Source organism: Betta splendens, chromosome 6 (assembly GCF_900634795.4).
Source record: "Betta splendens chromosome 6, fBetSpl5.4, whole genome shotgun sequence".
In the NCBI taxonomy this organism is placed as follows: Eukaryota; Metazoa; Chordata; class Actinopteri; order Anabantiformes; family Osphronemidae; genus Betta; species Betta splendens.
The window spans coordinates 9259107-9276107 of record NC_040886.2 but is presented as its reverse complement, the minus strand read 5'-3'; the positions used below and the strand labels follow the sequence as shown (position 1 = coordinate 9276107).

Genomic DNA, 17001 nt, shown 5'->3' with positions numbered 1-17001 from the left:
GAAGGCACAAAGGGGGGCTTCAACGCGCGACACCGAGACGGTTTCACTTGTTGTCGCATTCTAGAACGGACAAAGGGAAAGTTCAGAGGCGAATGAATAGGACTGACTCGGTGGAAACTCTGCAGAGGATGTTACACTTCATTTGATAGTAGGAGCAATTGGATCGTTCTTTGTCAGCGCTGTTACACAAGAGAGCCATATGCTGCCAGGCAGAAAGAGTCACATGACTCACACAACTCAGCGATCATAAGGCATGTGAGGGCATTAAAGGCGCTCAGAGGGGAGCAGGTGTCCTTCAGCATCCGATTAACTCCCCTCAGACGTTTGGGAGACTTCTGCGCCGATTATTATTGCTGCCGAGAGACGGTTGAGATAAAGGTGGGAGAGCGGCGACCATGTGGAGATCAATAAAGGCGCACGTGTTCGAGCACACAGCTGGGCCGGTGCCATGGTTACTGACAACGCAGCTTCGAGCTAAAGATGTTTGAGTAGGTTACGCTGCCCCGCTCCGCTGTTTACGCAGGAAGTGGCAGACGCAAAGCACGCGGGCGCGCGCGCGCGCACGCACGCGCAGACGCACTTTAAAGACGCCCGTTTGCTCCCCGTGTGTTTACCATACGTCCACCTGCATGTTGTCACTTTCATCAGCATGGCCGACACGGTTCTCGGGGCGAGGAGTCGCGACGCGTGCTCCGGAATAAACCTGATTTTGCGCGAGGAGCAAAAGGCAAATGCAGTTTTGTGACAGTAACCGAGGAAGGTTCGGTTTCCGTGCAACCACCACAGCCCGCTGCTTTTTATAAGTTTCAGGACAAAGAGTCTAATATTAGACGCTACTGTTGCGAACTAACGCTCGTGGAGTCCGCGGTCTGGCGTCTGCACGCGTGCTCCTCCGCTACACGAATCACGTTTCAGCACCCAGGTCGAAATAGTTACGCTACACCGTCGCAGGAGCGGCGGCGGCGGCGGCTCGAACACAGAGACGCTCTAATTACCGGACTTTGTGCTGGTGCAGGCTACACGTGAGTCGGAAGCTGTTCCCCAGCGGAGGCGCGCGTGCGCTCTAACGCGGCACCGACGGCTTGGCAAAGTGGCAGCTCAGGGAACTATAGACATCAGTGTGAAGCGCAGCTCCACTGAAGGACACTCACTGTGCATCATCTCCCCTCAGCGTGTCGCGCGTGGACAGTGGAATAACAAACATTCCCGCGAAGAAGCCCACGAGCAGAGGAGCGAAGCGATGGATGAAAGGATACCGCATTTACAGGACAGGCAGTTCATGGAGCACGCAGATTTCTTGGGGTGAGTGTCGCTTTCGGAAACTCAGTTAAACTATATCTTATAAACGATGACGAGCGCAGATTAATCGGAAAGTCTCCCCTTTGCTTCAGGGTGGATTACCCCTCTCTGTACATGTGTAAATCCAAAAGAGGGATAAAACGGGAGGACGGCGGAAAGGTGCGCGTGGTAATAAAAAATTCTAATATTTTATTTTTTGTTGTTTAACAACTTGTTTCATAAAAATACACACGTTTCAGACTTTCCGGTCTTTTTTATTCCCATGTGTCTAGTGTAATAGAGTAATGCTTGTGTCTGTGCCAGCAGGACGCATACAAGTTACCACACCGGTTGATAGAGAAGAAGCGGAGAGACCGAATTAACGAATGTATCGGGCAGCTAAAGGATCTGTTACCCGAACACCTGAAGCTGTCGGTGAGATCACGGCGTTATAAAAGGTTTTAACGTGCGGTGTCACGCGACGGTTCGCGAGCCGTGGCGCTGAACGCGTGTTGTGCTTCGCAGACGCTCGGGCACTTGGAGAAAGCGGTGGTCCTGGAGTTGACGCTGAAGCACCTGAACGCGCTGACCGCCGTCACTGAGCAGCAGCACCAGAAGATTATTGCTTTGCAGAACGGTAAGATGAACAACGAGCTGAAGCAGTGAACCGGGCTTCTCAGTGATCGTATCCTCTTCCGGGGAATATTTTTAGAAAGCCACAAAGTGTATTATCGACTCAATCACAAGCAAACATGCAGCTGACACGCGCCCGCCGTTTATTGCCATCGATTGTGACGAGCTGCGTCTGACGCAATAACGGCTCGTTTAACTTTGCGCTGCGTGATTTGCAGGAGAGCGGGGGATGAAATCCTCCATCCACGCGGACCTGGACGCGTTCCGCTCCGGGTTCCAGGCCTGCGCCAAGGAGGTCCTGCAGTACCTGAGTCAGTTCGAGAACTGGACGACGCGGGAGCAGAGGTGCGCGCAGCTCATCAACCACCTCCACAAGGCGCTGGCGCAGTTCCAGTCCGGCGCGCCGCCGCTCCAGCGCCAGCCACCGGCCGCGGACGCGCAGGACGGGCAGAGAGCGGACGGCCAGGCCAACTGCGTCCCGGTCATCCAGAGGACCCAAGGCGGGGAGCTTAACGAGAACGACACGGACACGGACAGTGGATACGGGGGCGAGGCCGAGAAGAGCGACGGCAAAGAGAAAGAGTGCCCGCGCGGCAAAGCGCAGAGAGCCAAGGCCGTGAAGATCAAGCAGGAGTTCGGGGACGAGCGCGCTGCCAAAAAGCCAAAGATGAACTGGTCTGGGAACGGCTCAGGGGGCGCGGACCTCGTCCGGCCAGACTTGGCGCTCATGAACTCTCTGATGGGAATAAGCGGCGTGGGACAGCAGACGCCGATTTGCATGCCTTTCTACTTCATCAACCCGTCGGCGGCGGCGTCCTACGTGCCTCTGCTCGACAAGAGCAGCCTTGAGAAGTACGTGTACCCCGCGGCGGCCGCCCTCGCCTCCCCGTTCCCCTGGCTCTACCCGGCGCACGCGTCCGCCGCGGCGGCGGCGGCGGCGGCCGCGGCCGCCTTCCCCGGCCTGTCCGCGCACTTCGGAGCCTCGCCTCCGTCCAAGGACTCCCTCTCCGCAGACAGCGACGAGTCGCACGAGGCCGAGGCGGGCTCGCCTGACGAGCGCGAGGAAAGTCCCGCGAGTGACGACGGGGAGGGTGACGTAGCCGACTCCCCCCCGGAGAGCAAGGGCGCCCGACACGAGCAGTTCCCCGCGCGTCACGCGAGCTAATGCGTCTGCGGCACCTTCCTGCGCGTTCTGCCCGGGAGTTTGCGCAAATTTTGTAATCAGGCTACTTTTAAAATGAGATTTCACAGAGTTCCTTGTGTAAAGTCTTGGCAGAAACAGGGGGGGCGGTTGTAACGGCGTGTGCCTTTTGCACAGATCAATCAATCTGAATGATTATCGACCATGATTGACATCAGTAAACGGCTGCCTCGTGCTGAACGTGGTTTTTTATCCTCTTTGATAAATTATTTTCAAATGGCAGCACTGGTGCCAAAACTCTGAGTGCTACACTAGTGCGCAACGTCCCAATCAGCCGGTCTCTATGGATGTATGAAGTTGCAACTGACCTCTGCCAAGGTTATGACGGGCTCGGCTGACTCTGACTGTAAATATTCTTACCTGGAAGAGTCTTATCCATTAACATGTAAACGTGCACTAAACGGGCCCAATGAAGGCGCTCCCATGGAAGAGTACGAGTGCAGATCAGCCGTCCGGATCCCCTGTGTCACGTGGGGTTTAACTTTTTTGGGAGATGCATTACTGATGGATGGCTGCCCCACCCAACAAACACACAGCCCCCATTATTTACATCAAATACCAAAATTCACTCATCACTAGCCTCTAAGAGCCTCTATAATTTCTCTCTTACCGATCTGAGTTTGCTTTATTCATCTATTTACTCAAAGAAACAAAAAAAAACATCATCCAAGACACTCACTAATTTCTTTTACAAGGGGCTGCTTGACCTGCATATTGTACCTCTGAATGAAACATTTGAGCAGAGATGCAGTGACCGCCTGTACCTCTAGGAGACATTGTAGAATAGCACCTTATAGCTCTTTAATATTGAATGTACCTTCATTTTCCCAGTTGTTGACGTTCGTATGTACAGTGTGGGATGATCTCTGGTCTCTCGGACGTAAAGTGCACTTTGTCACCTTATAATCACGCCGCATCTCTTTCAGACTTACTGTGTTGAGTTGACAAAAATAAAAAAAAGGAACTTTTCATTTCAAACGAGCAGCGGCCAGGGAGCCGCGGAACCTCTGTACGGGTTCCACACAGGTCCTCACTGATCAGGTCATTTGCCCGATTTAACCAAACACCGCTCATCTAAAGCTCTTCATCATCTTAGCTTCGAAAGCCCTGCGACTTGCTACGAGCCAGATGAATTCCTAATTCGTGTTCCACGCCGTCACTATGTAAACTTTTGCTTTTCCAATATCGGACAAGCGTGAAAAAGGAGCCGTGTTGACGTGACGCCAGTTGCGATCAGTTCAAACTTTTAACGTTATTCTGGCCTGTTTTCTAAGAACCTATTCCAGCAAATGTAGTGTCGTTCGGCTTTTTCCACACACGGCTGATTACACTGATGATTTTCACAGCATTTTCCTTACATGACATTGCTTTTGTAGTTTTCTTCTGCTGGGTTTGCCTCCCACCTGTTTTCAGCTGTTCTATAAAGTGGCATGTGTGTCTGTAAATAGTTTTCCTTTGTGAATATACCATAAAATATACATGTCAATGTTGTAGAAGACTGGATTTTTTTTAAAGATTTAACCGAGCAAGTGTTGCACATTTCATCAATGCTTTACACATATGCTGTTCTAAATTATTGCTGATTAATTGTACAATAAAAATTAAAACCAGGTCCCCGTGCTGCATCTTCTTTAACGCAGCCTCTATGTAATGAAGCTCGTCTTCATCGATGAATGAGTGATAATCAGGTAAAACACACGAATAAACAAAAGCCAACCTTTCTGGGAGCCCTGTGCTACACGTGTTCATGAATTAGCAGCACTGGACGACCTGCAGATTAAACATTGAGCTGACGGGTCACGGCGGAGGAATGTACAGCAAAGCCAAAACTTCAAAAGTCATATGATGAAAGGATGATGAAGTGAGATTACCCTTGGTCTGTACAGGCCCGTGGACAAGAAGGGGCCTCCACCCAGCTCCAGCTAGGCCCAGGTTTTAACCCAGATCAATCCAGTTGCTGCTCCTGCAATTAAACGGCTCAGTGGAGTATAAGTTTGATCTTTATGAATAATTAGATCAGTGGCTAATAGGGTGCTTTCAAATAACCTTGACATGTAGGCTACATTTAGTGAAATCCTGCGTTGTTTGAATTGGATTGTGGGAAGAATATGTTGCCTCATGAATCAGCCCTGTTTGAGCAAATTCACAGATGAAGAGTGAAACGAGGCCCCGTTTCCAGCAACAGTCTGGAATTTCTCAGAGTCAGGAACTTCCTTCAAGTCACCAACAGGAGCTGATGCCGTCCTGCTTTATGCTACATGATCCCAAGCAACATTACTCATCCACAAACATTAAGACAATGGCCCTTTGATTTCCAACCTTCCACATGTTGGAAGTGTTTCCACCGTTACTAAGTCAATGCCTCCACCTACTGGTGAAAGGCCTGTAAAAGCTTTGGAGGACATAATACGGCACAAAGCCATTGTTATTTACAGCCAGTTATTTACAGTAACCCCAATCATCTGTTGTGACACATTCAATTTCATCCAATGTTTTATTGAATCATGCTGTTAGAGTCATATCAGTAGCCAGATACAGCCGGACAGGTCCACATCTTGCAGTATACAGTATTAAGGCATGAAAAAATAAAAACTAAAAAAGGTTATCTACAGTTGACATCGTACAGTTCTCTAGACCATATTTTTTTTACATTTGTAAACAGTGACCACAGCTACGTCTTGTCGCCAGGGTGGAAAGATGCACACGAGTGGTTTCTTAAAGGGAAAATCCAGCCAAATATGTGCACGTTGTTCAAACAGGCCAGTGATAAGCCGGAAACACACTCCTGGGCAACAGCACTGATCCAGACTACAGTATGTGAAGAACTAAATCAGATGGACGTGCATGCATTTCACAGCACCCACCAATATGAGGCTACAACACAACAGCCAAGTGGAAAGCGCCCTTAAAAACGTTGCTCCCACTGACATTTTCCCCAAATACTTCCACGTTTAACATAATTATAGTTTCCACTGTGCTGCTGTCACTTCTCTCCGTGTAGCGATGTGGCACTAATACATCCACCGACATGGGAGCTCAGCTGACTCTGTTCATTGCATTGATGTCTCCACTAAAGCTTTACTCTATTTATACACCGGCGGTGGAATGAATTTAAGGCACTTTGATGTGATTAGCAGCTGAACTACAACCTAAGACTGGTTTCATTCCTTGGCTATTCTGACTGACACACACACACACACACACACACACACACACACACACACACACACACACACACACACACACACACACACACACACACACACACACACACACACACACACACACACACACACACACACACACACACACACACACACACACACACACACAAAACGTAGCTGTAACTATCCAATGTATTACATGCCTTCATTTTTAAATTCAGCTACCTGATTCACTGTTCTCTGGATTTACCCTCCTATGGCTATATTAACAACACAATCATGCAATAAGACCTGCTAGTCTTTGGCCACCGGTCCTTACAGGAAAACAAGCAGAATACGTTTGGCAAAAATACATAACACCATTTCAATATGCAGATACCACTGCAGGAATGAGGACACTGCATTTTTGTGATTGTGAATGCACCACTTAGTAATAAAATATAATTCACCAAAGCTAGAAAGTAAAAAAGAAAGATACCAACAAGAAAACAAACATTTATAGTAAGCTATAGATAGTAACATTCTTCAGTAACAAAACTATTTGTGCATAGACTTAACACAAACTGACCATCAGAGCTACAGGAAAAGATTCTGATATGCAAAATATTGGTTCTAGACAAAGATATACTATAGACGCAAGAGGATTCTTCATTACTTATATAAGAACCAGTCGTTATGCTGGTTTAGATGCATTCACGAGACATTTCATATGCGTTCAGAAATAAAGGTTCGTAGATTCACATGTCAAGATTCTCAAGAATACTGTTCAAAAGGCAATAGATCGGAGTCATGATGCTTGGGAGGAAAACAATTCAAATCATTCAGCAGGTACTAAAGTGACAGTAAAAGTACAATAAGTGGATATGTTTGGATGCTGCAGTAAGTCCCGAGCAGCCTTAGCTTTAGTTCTGATGTGTTGAGACTGTGCTGCTAGTTTTTTTTTCCTTCATGCATTACCGTCTAAACATCCATCGCTGTTTCAGTCTTCATCAATACATAGTGGTGTGCTACTGAGGTAGCATTTACTAAGATATCCACTTACAGATGGGTTCTGGGTTGAAATGGGCTCTTTAAGCCAGACAAATACGTGTTCCAACCGCGTCACACATAGATCCCCTCCGGATTGAGGCCGGAGCTCAGGGGGCTGTGCAGGACCCGCAGGTGACTGGGCACCGGTTGAGACGACACAGGGCGCTTCAGTGAGCCAGTGAGGGGACCTAAATCTGAGAAAGGAAAACACACTAATTAAAGAAACACTGAAAGCACATTAAATGCAGCGGCTCAATAAACAAGGGAACCATTTTCAGGGTGACACATGCCAAATTTGCAAGAGCGCCACAAGGGGGCAGTGTTGAGTCACGTTCATATTAGCTGATGTAGTGATTTTATGGCCCAGCTAAAAAGCTCCAGCAGATTTTACACAATCGAAGAGGAAGGTTACTAGAAGGACATAAAGACTCCCGTTATTTCTTTTAATAGCCAAGAACCGTTACAGTGAGGTTTAAAGGGGGATATGCTCTGCTCCAAACAATGCTCTAATGAAGCATCTCATACATGCAGTCGTAACAGAGCAGGAAGAGCGGTTCTTAAAGCTTTGTACATTTTTTCTCTAACTTTGTTTAGGAAGTTTGCTTGTCTCAAGCCTATTAATTTAGCTTGGTGTTACAACAACAATACCACACACGAGCCAAACCTAATCTAATAGACCCGTTTTGAATACTGCTATAATACTGTATGTCTTTTAAGTCAGTGCTGGTCGGTGTGCAAAATCTTTGCCGGTTTCCTAGAGGACGACAAAGCTTTGGTCCGATAATCCCATCACAGAAACTGCTGAGCATGTGATAGAGGGACACCGTGATGGAAGGAGGGAAGGACAGCCAAAGAGAGTCACAGTGAATGAACGATGCCATGTCTGCCTGTATCCAGGCAGCCGTTGGCATGGAGACGATGACTGCCACTGAAGTAACAATTGTGTACTTTTACTGTACTGCGAACACCCGCACCTCCTCACGTCACAATCCCTCACACACGCACGCACGCACACACGCACGCACAAATGAGCAAAGTCATTTGGCCACAGCAGGGTTTCGAGACGCGAGGTAGAGGAATAAAAGGAGCCTGACGCCACAGAACAACTGCACTACTGCAGAGGCAGAACAGCAACCCGCACGTCCTGTACATTCATAAAAATAACTCACGTGTGAATGACAAGCAACTGGCAACAAGTCTGGAAGTATTAATTAACGGATCAGTGAGCTAGTGGAAAAAGTCAGCTCCCTCCTGGGCCGAGTCTGGAGCAGAACGGGAGTAAACTCACCAATTTATCATTTGGAACACGGCGACATTACCTTTATTCTGGCCGCTAGCATCGTCCTCCGTGGGTTCTGCTGGCAGCACTGTGACCTTGGTGCCGGTCTGCTTGATGAACTGCTGCAGGTTAACTTGCCTCAGCTCCTTTGTCAGCTGCTCCAGCTCTTGTTGCATGTCCTTAAAAAAAAAAAAAAAAGGTCAACTTATTACCGGCAGCTACCTAAAAGACAGATTATGTGACATCATGTCTGATTATTCTGTCGTGTAGAGACCTTTGCTGGCCATGCAATGAACATGCGAGTGACTAAAATAAGACGGTGACTTTAATTTTATTTCTCACATAATTATAAACTTGATTCAAGCTTAAAAGCTGCATTAGCAGACAATAAAAGCTGCTAATGTGCTGCTGTGAGACAGTGCAGCCTCTGCTGGCAGCGATCCAGCGTCATAGTGCGAGACCACTCAGGTGGACAGATGCTCAAATAAATTACTGCTGATGGACGATCTCCGCCATCGGTTCATCGCCCGCAGCATTTTATTGGACGAAAGAGCGCTGCGTGCGCCCGCGCTCATGTCCCACCTGCAGTTTCTTGCTGCTCTGCCCCAGCGACCGGTCCACGGCTCTGCAGCTGCTTTCCAGCTGGACGGCCTGTCTCTCCTGGGCCTTCAGCTCCGCTTTGACCCGGAGGGCCTGGGCCCGGGCCTCGGCCTCGCTGACCCACTGGGTCTCCTGCTGCTCCCGCTGGAGCCGCGCCTCCTGCAGACCCACCTCCACACTCTGACGGCACAAAGACACAAAAAAACAAAAGGATTCCATTTTATTGCAGCTTTTTTCTGGCAACCTTTTAGAAAACATACAGTTGTTTCAGAGAAAGACAGAGCACACCTGTACCAACGCCAGCTTCTCTTCAATCTCCACTTCACAGCCCTTCAGACGCCCTTGCAGCTCCTGTAGTCTCTCTTCCAGCTGCCTCTCGCTCTCCAGCTCAATCTGTAGCTCTGTGGCCCAGAACTCCTCCTCCTCCATCTCCACCTCATTCTTCCTTAGATGTTTCTCCAGCCTCAGGATCTCTTCCATCAGCTCTCCTCCTCCGCCCAGGACCCCCGCGGACCCTCCCCCTCTCCCGCCTCTCCCTTCGGCCCAGACGTGGAGCTCGGCCTCATAGGCCTCCAGCTTCTTCTCCAGCACGTTGAGGGTCTCCCTCTGTAAACCCACCAGTCGGACCAGGTCTTCCATGCGACATGCCCACAGACCGGGGGACACGCTCCCGATGGCCGGTCCTGCGTGGTAGTGGCTGGCCCCGTTCCCAAGGACGAGTCTCCGTTTGGACTCGGCCTCTCCGACCCGGCCCCCGCCCAGGATCTCCCTGAGGCCCCTGGGAGCCCCGGTGAAGGTGAGGGACTTGCGGCGAGGCTCGCGCCGCCGGAGGGAGCGGTCGCTGGGGTGACGGAGCTTTGCGAGGGGAGGGAGGCTCTGCCGATGCAGCCCGCGCTCAGGCCCCCTCAGGGGGGGTCCCTCCGAGGGGGGTCTTTCGGTCAGCGAGGGGCCTGTGCGATGCAGAATCAGCTGGACGTCGCCGGCGTACTGGCCCCACGTGTTCAGCGAGGCCACGGGGCTCTCATGGGGAGCCAGGTGGCGCTCGGTGTCGCGCCATTTTTCTACCAGGGTGTATCTCCCAGTGCGACCTGTAAACAACACAACAGAACCTTTGCTTGTGTTTTTATGTGCTTAGAGACCACATAAAAACAGCATGTGGACAGAAATGCCCGTTAATGCCAACTCCAGACTGATGACTTAACCTGATGCGTGCGTTTTTAATAGAAGTGAGGAAGAGGCTCAGAAGCGCTGGGTTCCACGTTTGGCAGGAGACCGAGGGATGAGTCACTCTTTCCCTCCTCCTACCCTTTGCTTGTGGGAGGTGATGTCAACACAGTCTGCTCATGAGCCCCCATCCCTGAAGATGCCATATGGGAAAGGGGGAGCTTTGATTCAAGCCTCCAATGTTACCCACTGTAGCTCAACAGACGTTTAATGTGGGCAGGAGACTGAAACGCACCTTTTTCTAAATGTGAAACCGTGAATGAGGTTTACTCCTTTTTCCTTTTAGCTGCGTTTGCCTCAGTGTGAGATGGAGGAGACGCAACAAAAGAACAAAAATAACTACCGTAGGTGACAGAAGCGCCAGTTCATCAGGGATTCGGCATTGCAAAAGGTGGAACGTGTCACGTAGTGTTCCTTGTAAAATAACAATCCCAGAATAATTCAACAGCTATGATGTAACCCACACATGAGATCATAACAATGCAGTAAATGGAGCCACATGTTATAACATTTAGCCAACTTAAAACTGGCTATTAGCAAGTAAAGAATATATTTAAACCTTAGTCATCTGGTTTTCTGGTTCTGATTCAAATATAATAAAAACAGCCAAATGGAACATTTTGCAACAGTTTTTAGGGATCCATGTTTATCGTTTTGTGCATGTAACTGTATTGTTGAACAGGAAATATCTACCTATGGCCTGGGCCAGAGCAATCACCACTTCCTGGCAGGTGGTTGCCTCAGTGACTCCACAGACGACTCTCTGGACTCCATCCACCCAGACCTTGAGCTCCATGTTGGGTCAGAAGCGAGGGGGCCGGTTGTGTGCTGGCCCCATCATCACTGGAGGCTGCTGGGGGGGGGGGCCTTTGGGCTGCTCTATCGGTACCCTGAGGGAAAACAGGAAACAGGAAGTCACGGTGCTTCTAAGGCCGAGGTTGTAATGCTCAGTTAGGCTGAAGGACTGACTCCTAATACAAGCAGTCAAATGAGCAGAGAGTAAACACGTAGCAGCAGCTTAATGATTCCCCCAGTTTGGAAGGGACTCGTGGAGCCAGACGTGCCAGGACCAGCTGGCAGCGCTGCCGTGTTCTTATTCTCTATGAATAGGTACGTGTCTGCTGGAGGTGCAGGAAGAGGCTGCCAGCGCACGGTCTCCAGCTCCGTTCCTGCTTTTGTACGAACAATTGCACGTAGGCAGCGAGGAGCGAGCAGGAAGAGACGCTCAGTGTGTGAAACAGAGGAAGCATAGAAGAGGAAAATCATACCACCAGAGAGTGAAGTAAGCTTTTGTTTTGGATGACAGTTATCATCACTGTCACTGTCGCAGCCTGGATTCAGTCCTTATAAAAAACAGAAAAAGACTACCATTCATTTCAGAGATGCAATTCAAAGAATGAAGCAAAGGTTAAACGGCTGAGTACCAAATTCAGACTGGCAACGCTCCCGTTGAAATGTGAAGGTTAACTACAGACAGTGTATGGAAAGCCCAGAGACACGTTCTTCAAGGACGGTTTAAGTGCACAGGAGGAGAATAAATGGCATCTCTTTAGATCCGTATCACTCTCTTCTGGATCTAACCTTCATTGCACCTACGCTGGTGAGTCAAAAGGTTCTTTTGTTCACCGCCACCACCAATTACACCTCCCCTGTGTGTGTGTGTGTGTGTGTGTGTGTGTGTGTGTGTGTGTGTGTGTGTGTGTGTGTGTGTGTGTGTGTGTGTGTGTGTGTGTGTCATCCAGCCCAGCCTGCTCACATCCCACAGTCTTTCTAAATATGGAGACATAACCGTCGCTGCATGGTAGCATTTGTACAACTGGACCACAGGAGGTGCATGCATTTGTTTTTTTTTTAATATATTTTCATTTATACTATACTGTCACTTAGTGTGTAATAAAAAAGGTGTAATAGCTGTAATAGCTTATTTCTGCCAATTTGTAGGCGTGCATTATTGAAGTGTACGCAATCTGTTCATTCATACACGAGCGCGGTCTTTGTCGGTGGCCCGGCTCTTCATCACTTTATCCTCAGAGTCGCTTGGAAAGTGCTTTTGCCCTTTGTTCAGTCCTTCCTTAAAAGGCGTCAAGTGCAGAAGGACGGAGGGGAAAAAAAATGAATGTAGTCACACAAGCACGCTGCAGGAACGCTCCTGCAGTGACCCACAGCACTGTCACCTTTTCACTTTAACCCTTTGTGGATACGTAGACTGACTGATAGGAAGTGAGTCATGATGCAGAGCAGTCATGTTGAATAGTCCATAAAAGCTATATATATCATTTACTTAAGGACTAATAACAACTGAGTTAGGGTTTAAAACTACAGCATGAAACACAACGCTTGATGTATTCTAATACAAACAACCAAACTGAACTAATTAGCCAGTTCCAACAGAAATACATACTTCATGTGCATTAAGACAAAACAAGCTGCCTGATTTCCAAACATCACTCTGGTCCAGACTTACAATATTTATACTTGTTAACATAAACCCGGAAAACCCAAGTGATGACACAGGCGCAGCGGCGCGGGGCACGGTGCCGTCCCCACTCCTCCGGCCTGTCAAAGCCACAGCTTGGGGAGCTGCCCGCTCTCTGATTTGATCATTTTACGCCAGCGAGGCACTTCGCGAGACAGACGACGGCTTAAATTCTCCTGAATTCCACTTAAGCTCCGCCGAGAGACGACCGGCTGCAGCAAAACCGCAGAACCCCCCCCCCCCCCCATCGGACGACTTCAGCGCTGATCACCGGTCCTGCCGGGTCGGGGGGACCCACCCTGCTGCCGGTGACCATCCTCGGGACCTACGGGAGCACACGGAGCTGGCAGAGGGGAGACCCGGACTGGCTGCCGGTGTAAACAAGCCGCCATATGCTCCTGTGGGGGCTTCAACGCGCCGCAGTCACACCGCGAGCGCCGTAAAGAAGAAGGGCAGTTCCACTCCAGGATCACGAGGCGGCCTGAGCATCGTGTAGCGGAGCGGTTCGCCGAACAAAATGGGGCTTCAGTAGATTAAAAAGGAAACCGAGAGCGAGCTCCGCTCGGGAGGACGCCTGCGGGGCAGCGGCTCAGCCGAGCGAAGAAAAATGATCTCACAGGAAAACACTCATTTTCCACAAGTTCTACCTCCTTGAATAGACGCCAATGCCCTCTGGTTCCTGTCCAGTGTTACTACTGTGTACACTGGGCCGGGGGAACAATAGCCTGCAGCGTTTTAGAGTTACACATAGTAACTCTGATGAATTGAACTCCAAATAAAACGAATACCTCGTTTAAGGCATGTCAAATTCCTCCTCGCTGCTGCTAATTAAGGACAATGGGAGACTTACAGGCTGAAGTGACACCAGTGTGTTACTTGCCTCTCGCTAACCAAACTTTAATTTAAATTGTGCTCCCTGTAGAGCAACGTGTAATTACTAGCAATTTATACCGGGCTGTAATTGGTAACAGATCTGTTGTGAAACAGATCCCTGTGAGCAGCCAGAGAGAGGCTGGTTTATTGCGGACGCACTGGTGGTAACTGGATTGGAACAAACTGGGGGAATCTCCTTCCTGCCTTTTAGTTCTTCCAGATTCTATGACCCAGTATAAAACTAAAGCATATTTATAAAGGACGCCCAAAAGAAAAATACAGCGAAGACTGGACCCCTGCGGTGACACGTTAAAGATCCTGACGGGAGACACGATAAAGAAGCTTCAGTCTGACACTCTCTACAAATGTAAACATCAGCACAGGCCGTTGCCAAGGTTGGGCCTTGATCCCTCAAAGTGGAAACTGATAAGAACCAGGGCACGCATTCCTGCGCTGCGAGGATGCGACAGGGCTCGACGGACGATAAGCAACGAGCTGTCGGCCTCGCGGCAGATACAGTGAGCGAGCGGTCGCCACGGGATCAGAACGGGAAGTGTCGCGAAGTATTGGCCAGGACTTCAGATTTCCAGCGCTCCAATCTGAAGCCCGGGCCTGATTGGGATTAAGCCCACATCCAGTCACGCTACACACGACCTCCACGGCTCCTGCCCAGGAGCAAAGCTCTTCCTCCTCCCTCGCTCGCTCTTCGCTTGGCTGATATTAAACTATTAGAGGCTGGAGCAGACTCCAACTACACCCCCCCCCCCATTTGGGAGGTCAGCGCTGGCAAGATCTGGAACATCTGGACGGCACGTTCGTCCAGCAATAATGCTGCCTTTGTTCCCCTGCCATGTCCGTGCTCGCTCGCCAGCCTTTTAAGAGCCAGCGGGGCAGGCGGCCTGCAGGAGCCTGCAGGAGCGGGGACGACGCGCAGCAGGAGGCCCCCGGCCACGGTTTACACTTACAGCGGTTTGCAACGCCTCGTTCGGGGCCGAATGCGCGCACGCAAGCATTTATAGGGCTAAAACGGTTTTGGAGCAGCGCTACAACAAAGTGGCTGAACTTCTGCAGCCCGCAGTCACTGTACTGTGGCTCTGAATGACACAGAATGATGGGAGTCTACAGTATTTCTGAACCAGGCACCCCTCAAAGCTTGCAAAGCATATCCACGCATGACACGTGACACCTTGGCTGAGTGCAGCAGCTCTACAGGTTGGTTCTCCTCCTCCGTTATGCTCCTCAGAGAACTGTCAAGGACGTGAATACAGTGAACTCCAGTGATTTTATATGTTGTGTTACTGATGAGTTTATAAATGAGCCCATAACCTGCCTCTAGGATGTTAAATCTGATGAGTGACTGACACAACACGATAAACGACTTTGCACAATACGTCCGTGCATTCCAGCTCTAAACCGCATCCCTCCCTCCCTCACACAGTTCATGTCGAGTGGGACGAGTTTGGAGAAATGGCGATAACGGGCTGTAGTAGAGCTCAGAGGCGAGCCCAACTATTTAACTAGAGAAATGTTTCCGTTATCTCAACTAGGGGCGGCACGGGCGTCTAGGATTAAAACGGTTTTACCTTTAGGATGTGCTGGGGATTGAACCCGGCGCTCGCAGTCCGAACTTTGGTGAAAACGCACAGGTAACGACGCGAATTCCGCGAACGTTCTCCTCCAGAACCTCTGGCCAGCAAATCACTTCCAGCGAACTGCGACAAAGTAGCGCCTGGCTGCGGGACTAAGACACGGAGGAGGCGGCGATCGAGTCCCGATGAACGCGTAAGCGATGGTTAAACCTCCTGCCTGAAAGTTTTTGAGCCCGTCCTCCCTGTGCGCTCGTCTTCTGCGGACTCACCAGCAAGCTGCGGAAAATGCCCCTCTCCCCATCTCATTACTTGTGCTGGTAAATACACAGCAGTGGAACTGGGACACCGCAAGGCATTGTGGACTGTTTTAAAGCTGCAATACACTGTGAGAAGGGTGGGGGTCGGACCTCTGGTCCACTTCTACACCTGAGGAGGAGAAAAACGTTTGTATTTTTTGCTTTTGTTACAAGAAGACGCCGACAGTGGAATCGGTTCATCACACTCTGAGTAAAGGAATTTACATTATGCGTTGCATCAATTTATACACATTACGGAAACGTGGATTTAATCTCTTCTAACAAACGAGCAGTGATAAATATGTCGATATTTTAAATGGTAAATATAAGATACTATTGAATTTACAGCAACATATCTCTATGTCTATGACAAAGACAAAGCAGGCGATTCACATTGTGAATTAAATCTGCCAAGTAGAACTTATCACTCAATTATATAAAAAAATGATTAAAACAAATTAGTCATGTGGACAAACAAAGTTTTTCTTGCATATTATTAAGAGATGAACGCAAACGAGCCATCTATGGACTAAACTGTGGAACTGTATTAGTAGTAATGTAAATCCCATGTTTCAACTTCTAACACATGATTTAAATTTGTATGAGATCTCTGCAAAACAAGTCTTCAGCTGTGTTGGGTGATGAACGTCAGACCACGAGACCGTCTATAAATGGAGGCTTACTGCCCTCTTGTGACAGAACAGACCTATACTCTGGTTGCAGACTGTCTGCTGTATCTGTAATGGGTCTAAATATGGATCATTCTCAGTAATCTGCTGCGTTACCAGAACCTGTGTGTGGCGTAGTTAGCAGGTTACTCATAGTCCTGGTTAAAAAGAATTACAGCCTTATTCTATAAACGTGGCCTTTCTTTTAAAGCTACAAAGACGTACCTGATTAGAAATTCGACAATTAGTTAATTATGAAGATTTAGACCAAAATTTATTAGAAAAACAGAAACACTAATGTGAATTTGCAGCCTCGAAATTTAAAAATAAATAAATTTTAACTGAAATTCATTTGATTTTCCCAATTACCAAAAGAGTGTATTTCAATAATGTAGAATCTCTTTAATGAAAAACGTTCTCTTTATATGCTAGATTTAACTTTGGTCGGACTTAAACCTTATTTTGGTCTAGATGCGTCTCGTTTGCTGACTCCTGCGCACAGAATGCGCAGGAGGTAACCTAGTGAACACTTGGGAAAACTGACATGGGATTGCCAAATCATTTCCTTGCCTGGGAATGACGTCTCTACGGCGCATTCCAGTTATATTTAGAGCCTATATATAGTGGAGTCGCCCTCTAGGCTTTGTTGACTGTGCGGCAGGCAGCAGTAAACGCTCCTAGTACTGAACGG

At 48.8% G+C, this 17001-nt stretch overlaps 3 protein-coding genes across 8 annotated transcripts in view; 1 reads left to right on the top strand and 2 right to left on the bottom strand.

Annotated features, from left to right (window-relative positions):
• The window catches only part of sspn (sarcospan (Kras oncogene-associated gene)), an 80808-nt gene that overhangs the window by 4305 nt on the left and 59502 nt on the right, over positions 1–17001 (bottom strand). The gene's annotated exons all lie outside the window — the stretch shown is intronic.
• bhlhe41 (basic helix-loop-helix family, member e41) lies at positions 174–6431 on the top strand. 5 transcript variants are annotated; one of them, XM_055509944.1, is made up of 6 exons: positions 174–378; positions 1172–1302; positions 1392–1467; positions 1603–1713; positions 1804–1915; positions 2130–6431. In XM_055509944.1, exons 2-6 carry the CDS (start codon positions 1241–1243, stop codon positions 3074–3076), a joined length of 1308 nt encoding a protein of 435 aa, XP_055365919.1. In that variant the 5' UTR covers positions 174–378; positions 1172–1240; the 3' UTR covers positions 3077–6431. The 5 variants fall into 5 exon arrangements, with proteins under 5 accessions (XP_055365919.1, XP_029008242.1, XP_029008239.1 ...); XM_029152409.3 differs by having other exon boundaries at positions 174–488; XM_029152406.3 differs by lacking the exon at positions 174–378 and adding an exon at positions 530–727.
• Positions 5588–15711, bottom strand: LOC114856736 (ras association domain-containing protein 8). Of its 2 annotated transcripts, none has more exons than XM_029152412.3 (6): positions 15341–15711; positions 11102–11298; positions 9473–10272; positions 9167–9364; positions 8625–8763; positions 5588–7499 (listed from the first exon to the last, which is right to left on the bottom strand). In XM_029152412.3, the coding sequence occupies exons 2-6, from the start codon at positions 11202–11204 to the stop codon at positions 7378–7380; spliced, it is 1362 nt and encodes a 453-aa protein (XP_029008245.1). In that variant the 5' UTR covers positions 11205–11298; positions 15341–15711; the 3' UTR covers positions 5588–7377. The 2 variants fall into 2 exon arrangements, with proteins under 2 accessions (XP_029008245.1, XP_055365920.1); XM_055509945.1 differs by having other exon boundaries at positions 15616–15687.